Below are 24,038 nucleotides of genomic sequence, written 5' to 3'. Positions count from 1 at the left end.
CACATACTAAGTAATGAAAGCAGACCATTTACTTGTAGAAGACAAGCTACATTTCACATGATAACGCAGCTGTTGCTATGAGCAAGAGGGGATAAAAACTACTATTTCTGTGCGATTCAAAACCCTATTTGCAAAGCGAGGTAAAATACTGCCATCTTATATAGGAAGGGTTAAAAAAAGCACAACGCTAACTTAACTCCTTTACAGTTTCAAGAGGGAGAGGGCTGAAAAAAATTAAATATATATATATAAGCTTGAGTGTCATAACAATCTCTTAGGCTCTTTTGTGACCCCACTAGCTTAAGGGGAAAGAAACGGTCAGTTGTTCTAGACAATCCAGCTAACAGGTTTTCCCAGCAAAAATGGTTCCTACTACTATAATTTTCTGCTGCAGCTTCCACAGAGACAGGAAACTGCAAAGTACAGGCCTCGTGCTGAGCCAGACATTCAAATGCCTCCCTACCCTGCTACTCCCACCCGGCCTATTGCTTAGGCCTGCGAGCCCCTCCTGTCCATGTTTAAATCCATGAGGGGCAACACCACGAATGGCATGAGGCCAACATCATCATAAAGGTCTGAAAAACTGTTATGACTTCTATTGCTGCTGTGTCTGTAACCTTAAGACAATTTATTTATTTAAAGTAAACACTAAAGCTAATCAGACAGCAGAATTTTTTAGTCACCATTTCAGTAGTTTGTGCTAGATTGTAATCCAGAAGGGGAGCGCCAAGAGCCAGTCCTGCTTTTGCAATGATGTAAGGAAACACCATGGTCTGAACAAACATTGTTACAGGCTCGTCTTGTTTTCACCTCCTCCAAGGAGGAGAACGAGGTTAGAAGACCCCAGGTCTGACCCAGTAACATCCCTTCTGCATTGATTTGAACTCCTGGGATAAATCAGGCTCTGGGAATGGGCTTTGACATTTGCACTCCAACACCGCAGCCCTTTGGCAGTAACACCAGACTGTCTCGCTTCCCTGAGCCCATCCCCACACCCGCCCTCAATTCCCGAGCACCTGGGAGGCAATTCAAGGCAGAGCAATCCTCAAATGCAGCCACTCATCGTTTTTTATAGGTGACCACAGAGGACCATGGCACATACAGACAGGCCCTGTGAAGCGACTGACAGATACACTAACTTGCTTGTTGGCTACAGTAGTGAAACAGAGCTTCTCTTTGGAGAGAGAACCTAGGTACTTGGGTTGGGCTGGAGATGGTTGAGGAAGTGGAAAAAAGCCTATGTATTCACATGCAATTTAATTGAGAAAGCTGGGCTTACTGGCATGAAAGAAAAATTAATCCATGAAGACCACAAGCAAAAATATTCCCAAACAGCTATTTATAGCTTTGACCTTTTAGATTTTCTACATCACTAACTCAAGAAACAGCCTGCTGCCTGGCAAGCAGAGGTGAATGAAAGGAGAGCAATGCCAACTTGTTAAAGAGAGCCCTTGTTAAAGGGATGCTGTCAGCCTGCAATTTTAAATTTCTATCTAATAGATATTAGACGACTATTACTACAAAAAACTTGTGGAATTACAACATGATTTTTGGAAGGGTGTGTGGTGGGGTCTCTTTTCAGTCTTTGCTTTACACCCTTGTCACCACTTGGTGCATAAATAATCAATTTCAATGCTCTGCTGACAACAGCACTTCATGTAATTCACTCTCCAGCATATGCTCTTCAAGAGGTTGGAAGAAGCAGTTGCTTTGCTTCTAGCAGAAGGAAAGGAAAAACTGGAAGGATAGTCAACAGTCTTATGTACAAGAGGTAGAGATTGTTACTGTCATCGTCCTTTCCATTCCCTTTCCCCGAGGACTTCGATTTTTTTTTTTTTGTTTGTTTGTTTCAGCGTTCTTTTAAATACTGTACTTGGGACACTCCTCCAGAAAAGAACATATTCTCAGGTTTGGGACTTCTTTGTTTTGTTTTTTCTCCTTTTTTTTTTTTTTTTTTTTCCCAGGAGGGAGATTGCAAATCAAAGATGACAAAAAGATGCCAGTATTACTGGAAGGATGATGTTATGAGATACACTTTTTTAATTGCAAGTGTATATTCCAGATTTTGTTCTTCAAAGTTTCATATTTCCAAGCATTAAAGGGATCAAGATTTTGTCTTGGAACAGGTAGACAGCAGCAAAGAAGATCTCAAGAGGAGGAACTGAAAACACTGCTCATTTTAATTCCTAGAAGTTACGTAAACAGAGCACCTGTATGCTAATACATGGACCACATCTTCATAATGACTGTTTATAATGTATATACACACACGAAGACAGCATGGAGCAAAGGCAAAGAAAACAGTAATAAGGCAATCCCTAAGAGGAAGCGATACAAGAAGAAAGCTGGATGGCTGGACAGGAAGAAGGGATTGGTAAGGGGCTGGCACTGAGGTGTATCTGAAACAGCAACAAGTCTGGCAGTGTACGTGTTTCAGTTCCCACTTGCCCAGCTTGGCTAGCAACAAGGCTACTGCCTAGGCACACATGAGCAACAATTGCAAGACCTCAGTAGCCACAAGCTGGTTTAAGATTAAAATTCTTACAGAACCATAATCCTCACACCAACATTTTAAAGAAAAAAGTGTAGTAGGCTTTTCTTAACCTTTTTGGTGTTGTAAATAAAACACTGTGTAGGTAGTTCTGGCCGTTTTTTTGCTTTTATTGAAACAGTCAGGCAAGATGCTTTTTTAGAAAAGAATTGGTGAGTTTTCTTCAATTAACTTATGAGATAAAAATTAAGCTTCCAAAAGGAAGGACACGTTCTGTAACATTTACCTTGTTCTTACCAAACCACACTCATCTAGTTAGCAGCATTTAGAAAAGAAGCATGAAGCATGTTTGCTGAATAGCTTTTCCTGTTACGCAACCTCTCACGACAGTATCTAAGCAGGTAAAAAGCTGCTGGTATAGTACACAAAATTAATTCTGGGACATAACACTCAGCTTTAAATTCTAGAGAAGCAAAGTGGGTTTTGTCAGTCTTTTTTTCAGTAACCTCAGGCATCAACAGTCATACTACCATACTGAAGGACTCATTCAGAGGGAATGTGTTAGCAAGTAAAGGGAATTAGCTACAAGAAACCTTTCTCCCATTTGCACTTATGTGACTTCAGCCCTTAAGAAAGCAAGCATCAAAACTGGAGAAGGCAGACAACAAATCCTCTCCAAGAAGGGCTACTGGTGGAATGGCTGATAGGATGGATTTGAGCACTGAAGTGTGTATAAATGCCAATTTATTCAGTTGGGGAATACAGACCCAGTGACAGTGGTGATAGGTGTAGAGGTCCTAACAGGTGGTGACGGCAGAGTAAAAAAGCTTTATTGAAGGTAAAAAGCCAAGAGTGAGAAAGTGGCAGAAGATGAGTAAGCACTGTTCATACATCCCCTGCCCACTTAAGTGTCCCACTGTTTTATCCTGAAGCAGAAAGTATCCTTCACATACACACAAACCACTTCTTTCTGTGGCATGCTCTCAAATCATAAGAACATCCCAGCTTTTTCAATTTCAAAATGAGACTAAATTTCAGGGGAAGAAAAAAAACCTACATATTACTGTTTGCAAATGCCATAAGTCAGTTTGGGAGATCAAACACCAGAGTTCCTATAATACTCGTGCAGTAGGGAAAGCACAGTTTCACAGAGGATTTGACAGGTGACAAAAGGACCCACTGGCACTAGTTCAAAGCTCAATATTTCAAGGCTTAGAAACGTGAAAACTACATGACAAAAAACTACCAGCAATCAATCTTTAACCCCGGTTCTTACCTCAGCAGGTTTCTTTTGTTCATTTGCTGGTGTTTTTGACTTGCTCCTGTATTTAGAACAAGAAGAAAAGGAAGTGGAAGGACCTGTTAAAAAAAAAGAAAGAAAGAAAAAAGGACCATTATAGCTCATTTCAATTCATTTAATTTTTCAGTAAAACACAAGGCACTCCAATCTCTCGAATTATCATAATTTTTTGACAAGACGTGGGCAAAAAAACTCTTAGGCAGTCTGTAGGCTTGATTACTGCTCCTCCTGTTCCACTTGTTCTTTGTAAAACCACAGCATGTTGAGTTTATGGGTACATTCTGCTCTACCCAATACAAGCATGAGTAAACACAAAACAAGCAGGCAGACCACTTTCCTTCATTTCCTTTCTAACAAAGCGGAAGGAGAAGCAAAACCAAGGACAGAGTATGTAAGTGCTAAAAAAAAACAAACAAAAAGCAATGATACTAAAACATGCTGATGAGACATGCAAAAAAAATCATAGTGTGATGTTTAGGCATTTCTGAGCAAAATGTTATTTCTGTACGGGATACACTGATGACTTACAACGAATCATCATTATGTATAGAGTTATTAGATAGGCACAGGTTTATAAAAAACAAGCAAGACCCTGCCATACAGGTCAAGGTGGTACGGGGAGGTTGTGGATAAAATGGGAAGATGCAACCTCAGGCAGATGTGTGCCAAGGAAAATTAAAATACAACTTTACTAAACTGTACAACAGACCAAAGTGGAATATATCAAGAACCAGTATAAGAGAGGATAACAAGCAATATACTGGTTATAACTCTATCTTATATATAACTCTAACACAGCAACGCTCAAATAGCTTGCCACCCCCAGTAATTTTGAAGTTGAGGCTCTGCACGAGAAGAGATAACAGGACTCCTTTAAAAAAAATAATTACAAAATCGGGCCCTGGAGAGTAAAATTTCTCCTGAATTACAGACTTCTTTTTCCCAACTCTGAAAGGGAAAGACATGCAAGTTTCTCTCCAAATTCTAAGTAGACTCAAAACTCCCGCTGGGTTTACAGGATCCTTTGCTTCATTTTCCTCCTGTAACAGGATTCAGAACGCAAAAAAAAAAAATCAAGCAAGAAATAATTTTATTTTTAATTATAAGAGGTGAAACTGTTTGACCTCAAACCACAGAAGGAAACCACAAGGGGGTGACAGACCAAAGAAAAACTGGTAGGTATTACTTACTCTCATTGTCTGAACTGTCACTGGTGCTTAGATGCCTGTGGCGTTTCATCCTGACGCATCCTAAAGAGAAAAAAAAAGTTGATGGCAACCATTCTACCAGAAAATCACCGGCTGCTGGCTGACGCCAAGCTCTTCACACTAAAGGTAAAGCTCCTCTGAAGAGCTTTCAGGCACGTAAATAATCCCAGTCCAGCCACTACGTTTTACTTCTGCAAGCAACTATTAGACCACGGTATTATTTGTGAAACTGAGCACCCTCAAAACCAGAATGCCTCTGCTGGGCAGAGCTTGCTTTAAATTTTGCAGAAAGGAGTGCAACCCGCCAGCTGATTCCCGGCAGGGCACGAGCAGTGCTCTGCTCTGCTCTCGGAGGAGACTCAAAGTCCCATCTGTTCAGCCAGAGGAAGAGTTGCCATGGTGGCAGTTGCTAGCTGAGACACGGGTGGAGGCCAGGAAATAAGGTGGATGCACAGCAAGGCAAGGATTTAGGAATATAGCTCACCTTAGAAAAGAAAAAGAAACCCAAAGGCATCCATAGAAAGCAAAAGGCAGATTTTAAATAGTGACAATCACAGAAAATGGTGACTGATGCCATTTAATTTAAATCATCTCATCAACGCTTAGTTCACAAGAAATGTGGTTTTCAGAAGTTTGAGAAGTGATCAGGGGTGCTGGTATCATTTCCTCGGCGCTGCGTCAGTTCCATTAAAAAAGGTATTGAGCTTTTTGAAATTGATTTCTGAACATGTAACGCATACAGAAAACAGCGAAGCAGCAAGTTCTGCACTGCTACTTAATAAAAGAAAGATCAAAATAGTGATGAGCTATATACTCTAAACAAGTGCCAACAGAAATCCACAGACATTCATTCTTATTATATGCCATTCTTATTCCTGCCATTCTATAATACTCAACGTTACATTTGTTAAATAAGAACCAGTAACAGTTTACAATTAATAACAGCAAATGAAAATAATACCGATCTCTTTTTAATTAATTGAATAAGCAAATCATTAGAAAAAGCGTAAAAAGTGATTCTGCAAGAATAGACAATTTTTTTTTTCAAGCAGAAGATAGGCACAAGTAGGTTACAAGTATCCTATCCTAGACAGATGAACCTGAAATACCTGCAGTATTAGAAGTGCCAGCCTCGCTCCACCTGAAACTTAAACATCTTCATTTCTTAAACAAAACAAAATCACATGCTATTAAAAAAAAAAAAAAAAACAAAACAAAAAGCCACAGCTAAATAACCCATTTGATAAACCCTCCGTATTAGTTACTGTACAATGGGTCTTGAGATTATCCAAAGACCGTGGGATAAACTAGATTTCCAGTTAACAGAAGCCTGTCCAAATGCTTTGAAGAGATCGCAATTTAATTGTGTTTGCAGCACAATTGTTTAATTTAGTGGAAATTTTCAGCAGCCTTTTTACTGAAGAGGGTGAGTTTACTGAACCTAAATGCAGTGAGCACTCAAAGTTTAAAACAATCCTTTTGACCTATCTGTTAACTTGGGGAAGGCACGGCAGCCGTGCTGCATACAAAGACCAGTAACCACCAGAAGAACTAAATCAAAACCAAAATACCCCAAACACCACAAGACTTCACTTCCAGCCAGCAATGTAAGGTGGCTTGGGCAGGCACCAGTCAGATGAAGAAACTTCCATGAATCACTTAGGCAAAAGCTGTTTGACAGGTAGAAGGCACTTGGGCCAGAAGAGCTTGTCTTTGTGTATGTTTTGGGGGCACTAGACTTGAAGTTTGCTGGGTAGCGAGGGGAGGACTAGAAGACTACTTTCATCTTGCCAACCCATCTAGTTTAAAGGCATGGACTTTAATCAAGAGCAAATAAAATGGTATTGCCTATTCGAAAGCCTGTACTCCAGCAGCCAAACCCAGCTCCCCGGAGCATACCACCCTCCTTAAAAACAAGCAGGTTCTGCCCCTGGCAACACCTTCTCTGCTGGCAGTCTTCAGTTTCAAACAGCCCTGGCTCACAGACCATTGGGCATGTCACAAGACCCTGAGAGATGATGAAAAGATGGATTTAGGTGTGCCGAGAGGTACTCCTCACTTACATTTCTTGCTAAGAAATGCAAGTGCCTGCTGCTCGCTTTGGTTTTATGTGCAGATGAATTTTTGAGCAGTTGTTAAAAGGTGCTGAAAGCTTACAGCAGGCGATTCTCATCTCTTACAGTCTATATAAACAAGCAGCAATAAAACCTTTTCACTCCGTACTAAAGATGGCTATCCGCAGAGCACAACATGAACATTCAATTAAAGTAGGGTCAAACATGAGGTCGAGAGGCACAACTATAGGCAGGAACACCCAGGAAGCCTGGACTTCTGCCTGAGCAAGGGGGAGAGCTGACAGGAGATGGCTACTTCAAAGTCATCTTACACAGAAATGGGAAGTGTAACAAAAACTGAAGAACAGAAAGCACACCTCTGCCAACAAATCCATAGGAGAGAAAAAAAAAACAAAAAAAACAAACAACAAAAAACAACCACACACAACCAAACCAAAATATTAAGAAGTTGTAGTTGGAAAGTGGATTTGTAGCAACTCAGGCAAGCAAGAGATTTACACCTCCGTCATCGCAGACAGAAACAGAAAAAGCAGTCAGTCAGGGTAAATGCCCTGAATAGCAGCAACACTAGGATCCCTGCCTCATTTTTTGCAGCAATATTGGCCACAACAATAGTGAATAAGAGCCCACAGAGCAACAAGAAATCCCAGGTGTGCTGCGTTCAGTAAGACCAGTCATTAAAGTGACCAACGTGCCACAAGATTGCTCTATGCCCCCACACCATGCAGGAGTTAACAGCCTCAGCATAATTCAACAGGACCTACCTCTGCAGGGGCTTCACTTTTGTTTTTAGTAGGAGACTCCTTTGCTCTACCCTTGAGGACACGGCGAACGCCACAGTTTCCAGCTCACTTCCACCCGAAAGGCTCACTAATGATGTTTCCGCTCCCTAGCTATTAGAGAGGGATCCCTAAGTAACACTCGTTTTGTGTTAAAGCTCCCGTCTCCCTCCTTCATCTGCCTCTGCAGAATGCAGAAGAATCAGCAGTCACTCAGTTCAGAAAGACTGGAGGTGCAAAGCCAGACCCCACAATGTCAAAGAGATGTCAACCTTTCCCAACTTCAGCCCAAATCCTCTCAAAGCAGTCCGGCACACCCCAGTTTATCCCTCAGCTTCAGACTACGATACCACAAGCCTGGTGTCATGGTTTGGGCTGGAATAAAGTTAATGTTGTTAGTAGCTAGAACAGTGCTATGTTTTGGATTCAGTATGGGATTTGGTATGAGAAAAACGGTGATAACACACTGATGTGTTTGGTTGTTGCTGAGATTTCAAGGACTCTCCAACTCCCCACGTCCTGCCCGGGTGCAGGTGTGCAAGAAGCAGGGAGGGAGCACGGCCAGAGCACCAGACCCAAACTGGTCAATGAAATATTCCGTATCATGTAACATCACGCTCAGCATAGAGAGAAGGGGAGGCCGGGAAGGAGGAGGCTCTCTCTCACTTCTGGGATTACGACTGCAGGATCCTGGTATTCTGGGATCACTAGCTGGGCGCGGGCTGGGTATCAGTTAGCAGTTGGTGAGCAATCGCATTGTGCATCGCCCGTTTGTACTTTCTATTATTGTTATTGTTTTATTTTATTACCAATATTAAATTGCTTTTATCTCAATTTATGAGTCTCCCTTTACCCCTCCAATTCTTGCCCCCATTCCCAGGCAGGGGAGGGTGGGCGAGCGGCTGCGGAGTGTTTGGCTGCCGATCGGGTTCAAACTACGACACCCAGTGATGCAGTTCAGAGCAAGGTTGCAAGCAACCCTGTGCCTCACAACTCCCGCTCCTTCCATCACATTTATGTTTTATCACTTACAAAGCACTGTGAAGCTAAAAAAAAAAAAAAAAATATATATATATATATATGCACACACACACACACACACACCCCCCCCTAAAAGGGCTAAATGTAGAAAGGAAGGCAATCCACATGTATCAAAAATCCGAACCAAACAAGTAGAACCAAAAATCCCATAGAAATGGGTACAATCTCTCATATATCCTTAGCTTTGCCCCTTTTCTAACTTCACCCCTGAAAACTATGGTGACAAGAAAGCCTAGAATAAAGGAGCACAATTCATCTTTTTCAACATGTGCATCAAGACTTCATGAAAAGGTGAGAAATAAATTAATGAGATTGCCAGTGTCCTTTTCCAACCACAGAGTATCAGTTATAGTGAATGGCATGTGGCAACACCAAAAGCTAATCAAGTAAGTAGTATTATTTTTACACACAAAATGAAAAATATAGTAAATTTTTACAACAGGTAATACTTTTTTCCACAGAATAGTTCAAAAGAAATTTAGAAAATAGCCTCAAAGAGATGCTACTTACAAAAGAAAAAAAGAAACAAGAAAAGACAAGCCATCATTAGAAGCATGACGGAAACACCAGCTAGCAAGCAGGTATAACCATCAGCTTCCTTCCACTTCCATTATCTTCATCCAGGCATTTTGCAAATGTGCGTGTTGAACTTGGTCTGAATTTTGAGAACTTAGTTTTAAGATTTAACCCTTCTAGCAGTTCCAATGTACAAGCTAAGAAAAACAAGGAGTGTAAAGCAACTCAACAGGGAAATGTTGTAGAGTGAAAGAGGTACATGGCTCCACCTGCCCCAAAAGCCCCAAGAAAATCCTTATTTCCCAATCACTGAGTAATGACTCTTACTATCTTAAGAGGTAGGTAGGGGTGCTTTGAGTGTGGATTCAAAAAGTGCTCAAGCCTTACGGTCAAGAACAGATTATCTTAAAAATTAGAACATAACATGTCTTGATCTAAAGCTTTTTTTTAATCCACAGAAGGACTCGCAGCTGATCAATCACTTGTATGACAAGATATACAAATTCCAAAGATGCTCACCTTCAGGGATCTTTTAAATGAAAATTAAAATACAGAAGTGACATTAAGAAAACACCATGTTGAAAGCAAAAGATACTCAACTCTCCAGGCAATTATTGCAATGGAATATTTTCCGGCATCGTTTTTAGTATCAGTTACCAGAGCAGTTCCTAAACTTGAACCATATTTCATACCTGTTGCATTTATGACTTGACAAGCCATGGCTGCATGCATATCCCTGATCTGTTCAAGACAGCTAAGACAACAACTGCAACTTAAAAAAGAGAAATCAGCCTCATTCCCCACCGTCACCTAACCACCCAAACACAGGTCAAGATGCTCTGAACCCTTCCAGTATTCAACTAAAAATAACCCCAGGAAACGCACTCTCCTCAGCCACAGGCAGCAACATTGTGCTGCCAGCATTTCCCCAGCTTCCCAAATGCTGCTGCCCATATTTGGGAATTTTGCCCTGGAGCCAAAACCGATGCTGGATCCAGCACATCGCTGCACTTTCATGGGAAGTCAGGAAAAAGCCACCATGTGCTCACCTGGCTGAAATAAAACATGGATCCCAAGCAAAGAGTAATCAACATACCGGCCAACATGTGCAAGAATCTAACTAAAAGGCTTACACTGATATTTCAAAAAATCTAGGGGAGATATTTTGAAATTCATGATTTCTAAATTATGTTTGCTCCTCTTTGCTTATTCACAGATATCCACACTGCTGAAGTGAACAAGAAACAGCCACTTGCCTCTACTACTATTCTCTCCTCTCCCCAAGGAAAATCAATGTTGCACTGACTTACAGCAACTACCCATTTCTGAAAAGCTAGTTACCATGCATTACTCAAAAAAAAAAAAAATAATCAGTCAAGTAGCATATGTAAACAGCAGACAATTAACAAAATTTCACAGCCTTATTCAAAGCAAAAATCCATTTCAAATACCTGCAGAAACAACAGCCACAAGCACTGTTCCCTTTTCAGTTTGCATCAGAGTAAACAACTAAATTTACCAAATGAACTATTAAGTTTATCCTCTTGTCCTGACACATTCCTCAGCATATTTCATCAGTAACAGAGTTAGCAGAAAGAAGGATGAGGTATCTCAGAGTCTGAATTCGCACAGTGTATTAGGCAAGACATCAATGACAAGCGTACAAAATGAATCCTTAAATCCAGCCAAGATTTCGCACCAAAACAGTATCTCCAAGGAGCAGCAGTCCTTCCTTCCCGGCTTCAGTTTGCTGCAGAGAAGGTTAAATCCGTACGCTACTCACTACCTGTTAAGACCTATACAGAAGGAAAAGGCAACCAAGAAATTCAAAGAACTGTAACACAAATATATCCTAGACCTGTGAGATTTTATTTCTTCACATTTTAAAATAGATCGACAAAAATGGAATTGGCCACAGCACTAAGGAAACTTTCAAGTGGGACAAAAAATAACCTACTTTCTAGATCTTATTAAAAAGAAAAACAGCATCTATGTATGAAAACCAAATGACAAACTACATGCAGCTCTCAGATTAAAATTCTGTACTTACATTTTTACAATATGGCTTGTCTACAAGAAAAAAAAAAAAAAAAAAAAAAAAAAAAAAGAGGCAGAGGCAGTAGGTAGAAATTTCCAAGTCTCCAAAATGTGGTTTATGTAACTGTTAAATTTAGATTAGGAAGCAAATTATCTTGAAAGGTCTCCAGGAAATGTAGTACAGTAAAACCATTTAAATAGGTCAAATTTCATAGTCAACTGCCAGGGAAATTACGAAATATGAGTAGAGTTAATACAACCTTTCAAATAACTAGAGGAAGAGAGATCACTCGTGTTTGGGTTTTTTATTATTATTTTTTAATATCCTATCCATCTCACAAAAAGGCTATATAAACTGGAAAAAACACCCACTCAGAACTCGGGTTAGCAATATTTGCTACACTGAAAAGGTGTGAAATGTTAAACAATTCACAGAAAAGGATGTTCAGCAAAAAAAAGTAACACTTTATTTCACTCTAACCAGAAAATTTTTAAAATTTAGTAATATACCCTTACTCTACTTAAGAGCCCCATAAAAGAGTGACCAAAGTTATCCTATCCTTCTCTCACCCCCAAAACAGAATCTTGAATTATTCTCTGAAGACTCTACTGGGCCTACCACAAAATAAAGCTTCTCCTGGTTAACACTATACTTTATAATTCAACAAAGGAGGAATGCACCAGATTTTAGAAGCAGCACTACCAGCGACAGCCAATTCCTTTGTCATAAGGTAAATAATAAGTTTAGTAGGCAACAAACTGTACATTACAGAAATGCAGCTAACAACATGGGTCTATAAGAAGTACAGTAGCAACTAGACATAGTCTCAAGCTCTGTTTTCCTTGTATGCTACCTTTTTTTTTACATAAGGCAATTTGGCAGTTGTCACAATGATACCATGGGTTTAAAAATGAGGGAAGAAAGAAAAATAAGCCCAAAAGTTCATCTTCCAGCATGACTTATCGCCTGAAGTAGTTAAATTCTGGACTGAAGTCAGCTAATAGATCATAAAACTAGGATGAAGAAACCCCAAATAAAATCCCCCCCTGCATTCATTTGTGGATTATGGGCCAAAAGGGAACCCTGACATCATTTCATGTGCCCTTCTATGATGATGATTCATCACTCAGTCTAGTGCAAAGCACTTAATGCCCATCATTTTGCTTTGTGAGTATAAAAAGAGGGTAAGTGATGCTACTTCACATTTATAACATTCTTTGATGATACAATAAAATACAGCACACCCCAAGTACAACTGCCTTTCCTACCCTGAAAACAGAAATGCAGCTTTTAATTTCTAGTGCCGTGTCCGTGCATCGACCCACCGTGAGGGCAGGGGGGACGGGTTTCCACCAGAGGCCTTCAGCTAAAACGCCTCATGCCCAGCAGCTAGTTAGAAATCAGTAATCCTTCTCAGAAGAGCAAGTTACCAGCAACACATGCAGCACCACCATTACCTCAACAGAAACTATCCAAGAGTCTAGAAAGAAAGTAAATTGCACTCTCTTCTCTGTGCTTCCTCGACACCCGGCAGGGACCGAGCAGCCTTGTTTTTGCCTTTGAAGCAAGCTGCCCGTGTTGGCCTGTACACAGAAGCAGCCAGGTGGGCCAGGCTGACATGGAAATATTTCTGCCCACTGAACACTGCAGCTTTAGATTAGCAATCCGAAGACGATACTGATCTGGGCAGAATCAATTTTAAAAAATAAACATCAGACTGTCATTAATTCAAGCAAATACACCAGCGCGTACGTGGCTCTGCTCCTCTCTATTTCAGGCCTCATAATTACTTTCTGCTCCTGAACACAACACTGTTTTTACACCAGCCGTTTATTAACAGAACCAATGTTTTAGGAAAACAGCAGCAGAGACTTGGACACCAAAAAAATTTATTTCCTTCAAAATACCATATTGAGTTTGAGCGAAAGGCTGCTTTTGAAATGAAATTTAAAAAGGAGAAAAGCACTTCCTCCCCTGACACCACAACCAGCCCAGCACTGCCTGGCGCCGCCGTGCTCGCACACCTGAAGGTGCGTCTGCCCAGTGAACACTCCTCACCCACCTCCCACTCGGGGGAAATGCTAAAACGAAGGCACGGCCCTCAGGAGAAGGGCACCGCTGCCCACAGCAGGGAACCGCGCGTGGTATCGCTGCCCGGGCACGGCCGAGGGGGTGCGATGCCCCGGCGGCGCTCCCCTCCTGCCCGCCCCGGCTGGGCCCACCTCACGGCTTGCGGGCAGCCACACAGCCCCCAGCGCAATGGAACGAGGAACAAGCTCCCGGCGGGAAAGCCACGTCGGCGTTAAGGGCGCGGGAGTGCCGCCATCTCAGCTGCGGTGCAGCAGGTCAGTGCCGGAGGGCACGGGGGGGGGTGCTGGCAGGGCAGGCAGGCCCGCCGGGCAGGGAGGAGCGCCGTGACGCGGAGGGAAGCCATCACGGGAGCGCTCCCTTCCTCGGGCCAGCGTCTCACAAACCCACCGCCTCTCGTCGGGCTGCGGGGAAACTCCGTGGCAGCTAACTGATCCCTGAAGGAAAAAACCCCACGAGGCAGGGGCTAGCTTGCATACAGCCCTCTCGCTACGCCCCCGCACGTGCACCAAGCGACGCGGGAAAGAGCCTACCCAGCTCAGGGAGTTCGTCCGCTCCGAGGAGCTCTCACCTCAGCAGGGGAGATGCAGTTACTGATCGTGTGCTGTCTGTTTTACAGGGCTCCCTCAGAAGAAAGCTCAGAGCTGACATTGACACCGAGGCATCTAATAACCAAGGGGCAAAAGAAAAATGAAAACCCCACAAGCCCACACGTACTTACTCAACAAAGACGAAGCTAAGGACAACATCCGCTTTGATGAAAGACTGGTGTGGACGTACTGCTACTAAAAACGGACCTGTATCAGGTCATCGCACCCAACCAAGCCACATAAACAAGGAGCTGGTGGCCCAGGAGCTCCCCAGGGGGTCTGACACCCAAAGACAGCCACATGCACTGTATCTGCAAGGAGACTGCAGTCACAGGCGCGCCAAGCGCCAGCGAGAAACAGGAGCAGCACGCACACGCTTCACCAATATGACTGAGCAGAAAAACCTCAGAGAGCGTTTAGCTGGGCTTTCTATTTTAAGAACTGGTATGATTCACGTTACCTCGGCTCTCAGTGTTTTGCAGTCTTTACTGTATCTACCCTCCCGATAAGCTCATGTTAAGCAAGCACCGAAAAGCCCTGACATTTCAGAGCTGCGGCGCAGAGCAGCCATACATCACGCAGAGAGCCTCCGGCAAAGCAGGCAGCTGCATCCAGGTCTCCCCAGCGTGTATCTCATGACCCCTTCGCTTGCTGCCCTTCCTGCCAATCCACACACGGAGCCGAACAGAAGAATCCCTGCAATGCCGTAAGTCACTAAGTATCGTCCTGATGTTGTACAATGATGAAATTGCACCACAGCAAGGGGGGCGGGGACCAAAAAAAAAAAATAAAAATACAAAAACCACCAAACCAAACACAGAAGCATCACTGCTTAATTGAAAATTTGGCAATAACCAGTATTACGCTAGTTCAAGTGAAGCTGCCATTGTGCCCTACGTGCCTGCTGCTGCCAGCAGTTGTCCACTTCTATCTGTTTCTCTGCTCTCCAGCTGTACTAATGTATGCTTTCATGACAAAACACAGGTAAGGAACTAGTATCACAGCTAGGAACACAGGCAGGAAATATTATCAACAAAGGAAGGATCTAGAAACGTATGCACTATTTGAGTTCAAGAAAAACAACTTTTATATTAATAGCATAAGTTCCCATATCCCGTAAGACAGTTGCATAAAATAATCCATTTTTTGGTACTTGCTAATAAATAAATTAAAAGGAGTTTTCACCATTCTTGTTTTTCCTAAATTTCAAATAATAAAAAAATCAACAACAGCGAACTGCATTAAATATTTTATCCGTTTTGGCTCGTTTATTTCTTGCTTATAATGCTTTGAAGAGACTAACCACTTTGCTGCAAAGTTTTGCATCGCTAACAAAACCTGAAGGATTGCAAAAGGCAGAAAACACCAAGTTGCATCTTTACATTCTACTCAATGGGTAAGAGAAAGCAATAACACAAATGTTTTCCTACAGGAAACATTAAGTTGATAATTTCTTTCCTCATGAAACAAGAAATGGTTTTCATTTACAAGTTGAAAGTAAACATGCTAAAGTTCTCCTCGAGTAAAAAAAGGGGACTGAGGGGATCATCGGATAAGAACAATTAAAGGGAATGTCCTGTCACAGCCAGAACTCAACATAATATTTGGAACACTCAAAATCATTGGCTGAATAGTGATATCCTACTATATTTTCTAGAATTTCACACGACACATTTATATATGGCTGCCCTATTATTTTAGTTCTCCATGTCAAAACATCAAAACGTGAGCAAAAATTTACCTGAAGAGTTGTTAAAGCACTTCATTTTAGTTTAAAAAACTTTTTAAAAAGACAACAAAATTTTCTTAATAACTAATTAATTTAAATTACTTTTAATTGCCAGCCAATTAATTTAACGTTATGTGCTACAATCGGTAATATACAACACACCGAAGATATTGAGGGGTCTGTTAGTCAGACAGTTTTAGAATAGATTTATAAAATCATAAACACCATTCCAGGTTTCTCTCAATCACCGAATTGAGGTGGGAAAAGATACCATGGAAGACATACTGTGACCCACTGATGTTTGTCCATTTTTTTGTACAGAGCAGAGGCAAAAGGAAAAATTACTGTTTTTTTTCCGTCACAACACAAGGTGCCTCAATGACAAAATAAGTAGCAAACTTGCCCACTCAGGCTGACGCTGCACTGGAAAAAGGAACCAAAGGATGATCGCACTTGCCCAAGGTTTCAAAAATGCCACATCTTGTTTGAGAATGCAGTTGAGATGCATCCTAAAGACCACACAAGGTTAAATTTCTCAAACAGCCAAGTTGAAGCCGAAGCACTTTCATATTTTTTGAATGAGGGGACACACTGATCAGGACTGACCATTAACACTCCTCTGAATTCCTCCTGCCTGTTCCTCCCCACTCACTAAATAAACAAGATTAAAATGAGTAAGACTAGACCACCACTCCTCTACTGTTCCTAGCAGAAAGCATGTCCTATTTGACCTGTGCTAAAGCTGAGTAAGTGGATGGAGGTGGCTTTTTTTGGCACAGTAAAAAAGGTGTCAACCCACAGGATGGATCACAAACAGCACTGGTACTTGAATAGGCACAGTCAGAAAAGTACCAGAAAATACTATCCTTCCCACCCTGGGAGGATGAGAACTATCACAGCTGACCTTCCAAAGCTGCAGGCATGTGAGATAATGAATCTGACTCCAAAGTTGGTCCCTTCATCCACTCTCCACTCCTGTACTGGGAAGAATGGAATTGCCTACAAGCCATGGAAGTAGGGAGGTGTTTCACCACACCTTTTTTTCACAGGTAAGAGCCCACAACACACTGCAGCTGCTGCACCTGAATTCCCATGCTGTCAGGAGCACTAATAAAGTATCTGCTGAGAAACAGGGAGAGAAAAGGAGAGATAACAACTAAAAATGCAAGTATAAAATTGAACAAACAAAACCTCCTTTATAGCAGTGTGATCCTTCAGACTCGGTGAGGCAGTGCAAAACCCGGACAGTCAGTACATTTTGTACATGCAACTCCAGTCGGTCGGCGAGGTTTTTATAAACCTGTAAAGAAGTCTCCTTCTCTGCAGGCTCTTACCCTGCGCAGCTGGAGGGCACAGGGCAGGCTGCAGCCGTATCGGTCACCAGGGGCTCCGCAATTTCGAGAGGGCCCAACCCAGCCTGCGTGGCAGAGTAAAGCCACCCGAGACTCCTCTTCCACCACCCACCTCCCCAGCTGCAGAGGTGACGGGTTGTTCACACCGAAGCTGTGACCCGGGTGCACAGTCCCTCCGCTCCCTGGGACGCTCCTGCCAGGGAGGCTGAGTGCTGCTGCCTGGCCCAACACCAGCTACGGCTCGCTGTTAGCACAGCACCTGCGGGACACTTCTGGAAGGTCTTAAGATGATGCAAACGCACGCGTTAATTGAACGCCTTTAAAAAAAATGGGGTCCCTGGGCATTCCCAAATCGGCTGTAGCAGGAACTGCTGTAGGAGGAGAACAGCACTGAGCGCTGCGCGTTGGTACTAGGAGGCATCCTTCTGGCAAGGCCCAAGAGCAGCAGCAACAAGCGCCGAGACAAGCCTGCCTGGTTTCATTTGCTACACCCGCTGAGTCACACGGAAAAAGCTTTTGACGTGCAACACTAGTGGATCACTCATCTGGGCTAAGAGCAAGGGAGTATCTTCTCCCTCCTTCCAGCACCACTGGAGAAAAAAAAATATTTGCAGAATGTGAACCTCCAACTACAGCTGTAAGGGAAACCTGCCATAGGTTTAAGGTAAGAGATTAAACAGACTGACACTCCCCAGCTGAGAAAGGAGGATGCAGAAGAGGAGAGATCTGCCACAAGCGGTAAGTAGAAGTGAACAGGGTGAAAAGACTACTCACTGCCTCTCACGGCCCAGAAGATAAGGGACACATATAAAGTTACGAAACAAACTTCAAAGGAAAGTCATTAGGAAAAAAAAAAAAAAAAAAAAAGATAACTTTGTACAAAATTACTTGGAGAAACACAATGCTACAGGATGTTGCAGAGGTTGAAAAGTAAACAGATTGAAGAGAATTAGGCAAATGGAGGACAAAGGTTATTTAACACAGTATATGTCGTGTTGATCTGCCGAAAATCCGAAAGTCAAAATTTTACAAGAAACTGAGTCTGTGCAATCTTTATAAATGCTCTCTTGCCCTACGTGTCCTCTGTTGACCATTCTGCGACAGTAATTGGCATAACTGAGAAAAGGAACTCATCTAAAACCAGATTTAGTCATAACAATTCACCTGTCTCCGATGGATTTCTTTTTATTTTTTTAATACATCATTCCCAACCTGACCTCTGTGGACTAGAGATAAGATAGGTGGTCTATAGATAGGGCCACGGTAAATATTGAAATTACTATGCTCATGAGAGAAGATTAAGATTATGATGAGCACAACCACCAGAGATTCTGACAGTTGACATACTGTTGTCCTGCAGAGTTTGTTAAATGCTGTTTCACTGTAGAGAACTATTTTGGTCAAAATTATTAAGTAGAAGATTAGATCATTCCCAATGTGTTAGAGTTGTTGCTTTTTATTAAAAAAAAAAGAAAAACCCAAACAAATTTAATAAACGTGATGTGCAAATATAACCTACGTGCACCTTAGGGCACTATTCATCCAGAATCTTCTTTTGGAGAACCCAAAAGAACGGAAGGAGAAACAAAAAGCATCCTGGAACAAGCTGAAATGTATGCATACCTGTGTGCATACACACACACAAACCACTCCTGCACCTCACAAATCGTGCAAAGGAAAGACCAGTCTCTGCCCTACCTTACTGCCTCTGGAGGTACAGGTATGCCTTCTATACATTAAACACTTCAGTCTTAAAATCACCATTAAGCATTGTTAAATTCACTGGTGAAACGTCCTTGAATTTCATCTAGAATTAAGGAACTGTTCTACAAAAACAACTGCTTTGAAATCTGTTACTCTCTCTTTTCTTGTCATTTTTAATATCTGCCACGAAGTAGCAGAGACACACCTATTTACATCTATTCCCAATTCCTGTACGTCATGTCTAAATCTAATATGAATATCTACCAACATACATAGCTGCAAACAAATGCTTTATTCCATTTCTAGGTATCAGTCAAGCTTGCACAAAGCTAAAAGGACGCTAAAGAGAATGTGCTGCAAGGACTTAAAAATGGCTACATCGACTTCAAGCTAAGGAAATTAAAAAACAAAACAGAAAAACCAAAACCACACCACAAAACCAAATAGGCTGTGAGGATTTCTCGAGACCCAAAACCTTTTAAAGCACCCAAAATCAGAATATATAATAGCTTGATGGTTAGCACTTTTACTTAACAGGAATAACTTGAATTATAGCTTTCCTGAAGCTGACCAGTAAGTCATTCTTGTAAGTGACATGTTAGTCAACTGACAGATACTTAATACAGAAGAACACACAGAAGTTTATCTGTATTTTGTTATTCCTCTTTTTTTTTTTTTCCTCCGAGGCTTCTAGTCTGCAGAGATTGAATCCTTTAAAATTAGACTTTCAATTTCATATCTGATGTTTAAGAATCCAGTACACTTCCATTTCCTTCCATTTTTCCAAATCTGGATAACTAGCACAGTGTTCTCATGTGAATTCTTACAGGTTTATTATCTCAAACCTTTCCAAGATACACATCTGAAGTTATTCTCTCTCTCTCTCTCTCCTCACTCACAGGGATATAACCCAAAACCCACAGCCAGCATTGTGTTGCTGCTTGCTTGAATTTTGTAAGCTAAACTCTTAAAAACTTACTTAAACTACTTAGAAAAAAGTAACCATGCTTAACCTTTTGTCTGCTAAGACCAAACATTATAGCAACCCTCCTCATCTGAGCTGTTAATTTTATTAGTCAAGTCGATCTGAGGTCATATTTTCCAACCGCAATGGCAAAGCACATTGCATTGTAGTCCTGCTAACAGTACAGAATCAGGTGGGAGGAGAGACCAATGCTGGTTTTGTGTAGAAAAGAATTGCTAAGCCCTGACCCCTCGAAGACAAAAGGATGGTGCAAGAGTAGTCTAGGCCAAAGCTCTATTTGCAGAAAATCAATGGGTTATACACAATAGCAACTGCACTCAGATGTTCATAGCCCAGCTGGAGTCTGTAGATCTGGTCTCTAAATTCAGAGTATCTGACACTGAAAACTAGAAAAAATTCTTTTCCCCCTTCTTTTTTTTTTTTTTTTTTTTTTTTCCCTCCTTATGTTATTTAAACAGTCAAAGTAGAAGCAAGCTTTGAACCAGAAGTCTTGGAATTGAGATGACTGCATCTCTTCGCTTTGCCACTCCTTATGATCTTTGGTAGCCAGCCAAATGGCTCAGCTTAGCTTCACTTTCCACATCACTCCAAAAGTTGAATAAGTAATAAAACTTGCATCAGGAGAGGGCTTTATAATCACATTAGAGACATGCAACAGAGACCAGCTACCTCGGTTCACTGGACAGCTTCAACGAGGCTTCATAATGAGGTACAGGTGTTGGCACTAATTAGGAATACCCAGCTCACTGCTGACATCAGCCCCTCAAAGCAATGACTGCACTTTAATCCTTTAAACCACATAAAAGAAAAGCAGAGAGCGGGCGGACCAGAAAAAAAAGAAAGAAAAAAAAAAATATCTGAAAACGCCTCTGCAGAGGACTGAAATATTTTTGCTTACTTAAGGGAAAAAAATAGAAGTGTCACAAAACTGCAGGAAGTTTACTGTGAAGTATCTGAGTACATAAAAGAATCTAAACCTTGTGCACAACCAGAGTTTTTAATTTTAGGAAGGGTATCACTGTGTGCAGTATGTATTCATCACAACTATCAAAATTTATATCCAGAAAAGCAGCTGAGAATAAAAAGGGGTAGAAGCAGCACATGTAAATAGTGTGGTAAGATAAAATTATTCCATCTATGCCTACCAGCCTTCCAAGCATTACGGGGTCCACCAAGACACATTTTAACTGAAAATATTACAAGGAGTTCTGCAGGCTGGAACTTCATTGTTAACAGCTTCTTTTATGACTTCCTCTCCTTTAAAATCCACAAAGCTTTCATTTAAAAGGTGATACCTGAATGTTGAAGGTATATAGGTTCAATTTACACATTGTAAACACCAACACACACATTTATTTTCTTTTAAATATCAGTTCCTCCTTCACTTACATGCCAGGTCATGAGGTAGATGTTTTCGCTTCAGCTGATGACATCACAAGCTCCTAAAAAAATGAAAGGAGTGCTATTTAGGTAGTCGGAGTGGCATCAGGCATTTCATGGTTGAGCTACAGTTTAATTTTTGGCAAGTAAGTGAAGGGTAGGTTATGTTTTTATTGCAGTTTTCCTACAAAAATGATACCTCCGTAATATAAACTCTTAAGTTCCATAATTCTCATTTAATATATAGAAAAATTAAACACATCAGCTGTATGTTACACGTACTACAATACAAATACACAAAGTACTACAGTTAAAAGTAAATTCATCCGAATAATTTCAAAGTCGACCTCATCATCCTCTTAACATGAATGGGAACCAACTTTACCGATACCAACAAAGCAAAACTTAATTAGTGTATTCTCTAGCCTGGTTTGAGGATACAAAACAAAATGCTGCACGATTATTCAGCTGACTTAAGGGGCTGATTTCTCCAAATAACACTGATTCTTTCTTCCTTCTAAAGGGTCTTCCATGAACTGAGCATGCTTATAAATTCAAAGAAGGGCAAAGAAAAAATAAGTAGAGGGGAAGCTCCGTGTGGCTCCTGCCTTAATTCCTCAAGACATTCCTTCAGCCTTCTCCTTGACAATCCTGGATAGCTCAGCTTCCCTGGCAGGGATTCTGCTTACTCGCCCTTTTTAATCTAGTCCTGAGCCTTGAGCAATATTAAGTATGGGAACAGAAGGAATTTTTCCCCCCACCAACTGCCCACATTCCCCTCCTGCAGGATCCTGCACATGTATGTTTTGTGTCCTATTGTAATGGACATGGCAAAAGCATTAAAGTTGTTACACCCAACGGATGAATTGCAGCACTCCTCAGAGATGTCAACAGTTCGACCAGGGTCTGTCCTGGCAGGCAGTCCACCCCATGCCTTAGAGTAAAAAGCTAACAAAAACAGGACCACTACGAGCTGGGAAACAAAGTATTAGAGAGCAGGAATTCAAGTAAAAACCAAGGAACCGATAACGGCATACTCTGCCAGAAAAAAAAAAAAAAAAAAAAAAAAAAAAAAGAATAAAAAGGAGGAGAGGGAGATGGCAACATCTTTCCAACTGAAATAAGGCAGTTTCTGGCCAAAGTGTCAGCACCATGCTGTAACATTTCTGCTTCCCCACCCATCTGCAGTACAAGAAAAGGATACCACCACCCATCCACTGAGGAGTGGCACAGATCTTATTACTTAAGAACTATTGTTGCTCAACTTAGGCTGTGGCATCAAAGGAAAACACTTCCTTACAACTGGGGGGAGGGGGCACAGGAGAGTTGGGGAACCCACAATATACTGTAGCTTCCATATGTTGACCTTACAAAATTTTAAAGTTTTGGCTATGTTAGTTTGCTTTAAGATTCTGTCTTTGGGGTTTTTGTGTTTGTGCATTTGGTGGTCTTTTGTTTGGTTGTTTTGTTTGGTTGTTTTCTAATCCTCCCAGTTTCCTCTTCCCAGCTCCTTGACAGTCTCTCACTACACCCCACCGCTGAGCAGTTAAGTTTTGAGCAACACGAGAAGATCTGTAGATCAAAGCAGCACCAGAGCCAAGGTCGTGGAAAACACGAAATCACGCCACGTGGGTCAGGTTTTTAACTTGAGAGAAGCGGATACACCCCGCGGCAGCCACCACAGGGACAGCCTGAAGCGACCCACGGGGAACACGAGCAGGAGGGGAAGAGAGCTCGGCAGCAGAAACACGGTGTGCCACGCTGACACACAGCAAACAGGGGTGACGGCAGGGGACTGCCTTTAGAAACCCACCGCTGCCCTGCCGCAAAAATTGATGCTGCCTCTACCCTCCGGCTAAGAAACGCCACGAGCCTCACCCACAAAATGCACTGGAGGAGGGAAGGGAAGGGATGAAGTAAAAAAAAAAAAAAAAAAAAAATTAATTAATGCCTGGATCAATTTTTCAAACATGACTTCAAACAAGTTCTTCTTACGAGATGTTTCATTATGGGATAATTCTTTAGTGTCCCAACTGAACCCCTTCAATGTCAGTTTTCGATAGAAACACAAGCAAAGCCGTGGTCGTGGTAGCTCAAATGGCATTATTAAAATGCAACACAGCCTCACAACTTTTAAGCGTGAACAAAACCACAGCTTTTGCCTCCCAGCTGAACCACAAAACTAATATATTTTTGAACTCTTCATTAAAAACACATTTGTTTGCTCAGTTAAATGCCAAGATGAACTCTGAAATACCAAAAGGTTCAACTAAAAATCTTTTCTTTCTCTAACCCTTACATTGTACAAATATACCAGATAGCATGAAAGATATAGCAGACCCACAAAATGCCACTCTTTTTTTTTTCCTTTTTTTTTTTTTTGGGGGGGGGGGGGGAAGGGGAAAGCCAGTCTTAACATACTGATTCAGAAACATTAAACTAATTCACCTCAAATTAATGAGCATGGGGCTCTTCACTAGTAGGTGAAAAAACAGAAGAGTGCTCCCCAGCCTGGGAGAGTGCCAACTGCCCAACTTCCCCATCAACAGCAAGTTCAGGAGCGGATAACAAACTCACAGGAGATGCTCACCCTCCTTTCACAGACATTTTGCCAACAGACTCCACATTTCTACTCCCTGAGTGCATCTGAAAAAGCAACAGGGCAGCAACAGAAACTGTGGCATGGGGAAACAGAAAAGTGGAAAAAAAAAAAAATTATATAGGAACTAAAGAAAAAAGTAGACACAGAAAATAAAACTTAG

The 24,038-nt window shown here is 41.7% G+C and overlaps 1 protein-coding gene across 4 annotated transcripts in view; it reads right to left on the bottom strand.

The window, feature by feature from the left end:
• Nucleotides 1-24,038, bottom strand: part of JADE3 (jade family PHD finger 3) — a 66,866-nt gene that overhangs the window by 27,751 nt on the left and 15,077 nt on the right. For 3 of the 4 annotated variants that reach the window (XM_042788875.1, XM_032982483.2, XM_032982484.2), the window contains exons 2-4: nucleotides 21,286-21,338; nucleotides 4,982-5,041; nucleotides 3,768-3,850 (exon numbers count right to left, since the gene is read on the bottom strand). In XM_042788875.1, coding sequence (XP_042644809.1) covers nucleotides 3,768-3,850; nucleotides 4,982-5,030 — 132 coding nt within the window. In that variant the 5' untranslated portion in view covers nucleotides 5,031-5,041; nucleotides 21,286-21,338. The remainder of the gene's footprint in view (nucleotides 1-3,767; nucleotides 3,851-4,981; nucleotides 5,042-21,285; nucleotides 21,339-24,038) is intronic. The other variant, XM_032982485.2, reaches the window with a different exon arrangement.

This window comes from Tyto alba, unplaced genomic scaffold (assembly GCF_018691265.1).
Source record: "Tyto alba isolate M040663 unplaced genomic scaffold, T.alba_DEE_v4.0 Super-Scaffold_14, whole genome shotgun sequence".
Classification (NCBI taxonomy): domain Eukaryota; kingdom Metazoa; phylum Chordata; class Aves; order Strigiformes; family Tytonidae; genus Tyto; species Tyto alba.
This window is presented reverse-complemented; position numbering and strand designations above follow the sequence as displayed.